This window comes from Eufriesea mexicana, unplaced genomic scaffold (genome assembly GCF_001483705.2).
Source record: "Eufriesea mexicana isolate 0111107269 unplaced genomic scaffold, ASM148370v2 scaffold572, whole genome shotgun sequence".
In the NCBI taxonomy this organism is placed as follows: domain Eukaryota; kingdom Metazoa; phylum Arthropoda; class Insecta; order Hymenoptera; family Apidae; genus Eufriesea; species Eufriesea mexicana.
The window spans coordinates 229,768-231,267 of record NW_016908738.1 but is presented as its reverse complement, the minus strand read 5'-3'; the positions used below and the strand labels follow the sequence as shown (position 1 = coordinate 231,267).

General features: G+C 41.3%; 1 protein-coding gene across 1 annotated transcript in view; it reads right to left on the bottom strand.

The window, feature by feature from the left end:
• Positions 1–544: 544 nt before the first annotated feature.
• Positions 545–1,500, bottom strand: part of LOC108545843 (uncharacterized) — a 1,617-nt gene continuing 661 nt past the window's right edge. Inside the window, 2 exon segments of the mRNA XM_083287384.1 lie at positions 545–691; positions 790–955. Coding sequence (XP_083143510.1) covers positions 545–691; positions 790–955 — 313 coding nt within the window.

Below are 1,500 nucleotides of genomic sequence, written 5' to 3'. Positions count from 1 at the left end.
TCTCTCTCTCTCTCTCTTTCTCTCTCTCTCTCTCTCTCTCTCTCTCTATTACTCTCGTTCTGTCTCATATACAATGTTACTATGAACGATTGACTCACACGTCTCAACCACTTCCTTTTCCTTTGATAATCCTCTATCTTCGTCACGTTCGTGACATCTTCTTGTTCATTTAAACACTCCTCTTTCCTCGGTACTCTCCTTTTCTCGATTGCGACTCGACGCAGCTTGTTATGTTTTAATTGGTCATTTCAATTGGCGGAGCAAGAAAACGAACGAGAAACAAACATAGCCACTCGCATAACACAATCTACACCGTGTTCGGTTTTTTCGCAATGAATTTCCTCTAATTTTCTTTATCGTGTGTCCTCTCGATCGAATCACCGATATCGCCACATCAATTAAGTACGAGTTTATTTCATAAATCAATTTTGAAACGAGTACAGGAAGAGTTTACATTCAATATAAAAAGAAGAGTGCAATATACAGAAATATTATGCAACGTTTGCGATAACACGTTTCGACGAAGAATTTGATTTTGCTTTTCTCAATGGATCTCTCACGGTACTTTACCGCGGGTTCTTTCCAAAGGCTTCACGTAAACGTTGGTTGCGATTTTCGACATCTCCGGATACGAGTCGGCTTTAGCTTGTTCCAATTTCTTGTCCACCATCTTATATGTACTATTCCGAATCTCTTGTAGCACAAAGAGGATTAAGATTAAGATAAGGGTAAAAGAGGCGTCAGAGAAAGAGAGAGACGAAGGAGTGGGCAGTTGGCGATTAGACTTACCCGAATTTCCGCTGCGATTTTTATACCGTTCGCCACCAGTAGTTTAACCAGCAACTCAATAGGATCTTGCTCGGAATGTACCGTTTTTGCTTTTTCTCTAGAGAGATGCGAAGTATCGATAGGTGACAATCTCGAGAATAATTGGACCGTTCCGTCGAGCGTAATCCTTTGCAAATTTCACAGTTTCGCGAACATCCATCAGCCTCATACGGTCTAAACGGTTTGAAATGAAAGGAAAATGAGGATAAGAAAAGACTACGTTTAGTCAAAAGATAAGCCATTTTCCTCACCTTTATCCTTGGAATTAGATTTTCTCACGAGTAAAAATTAGTATTCGCCGAATGTCTGTACACTGTTCTCATTCCGTATTTATTACTCTTGCATACGTACACCACCGGCAGATTTCATAGTTTCCAACATGTATGCTTCATAAATTTGACCCTGTGATGCTGCATCGACCCTGTGGAATGGCCAAGCAGCTCTATCCGTGTCGTTACATTTCTAAGCAAATCCTAAGCCGGCACCGATCGGTACCTATCATGACAGAACGATTTCGCACGAGCTTAAACCAATCCCGGTGATCGATCGAGAAATGATCGAGAATGCTTCAATTTTATCCTATTCTAACTGACCGCCGGCGATTCCTTCACCTCCATAAAGTTGTTTCGCGAACATATGCGCAGAACCATCTGTTCCTTTGGAAATTCCACT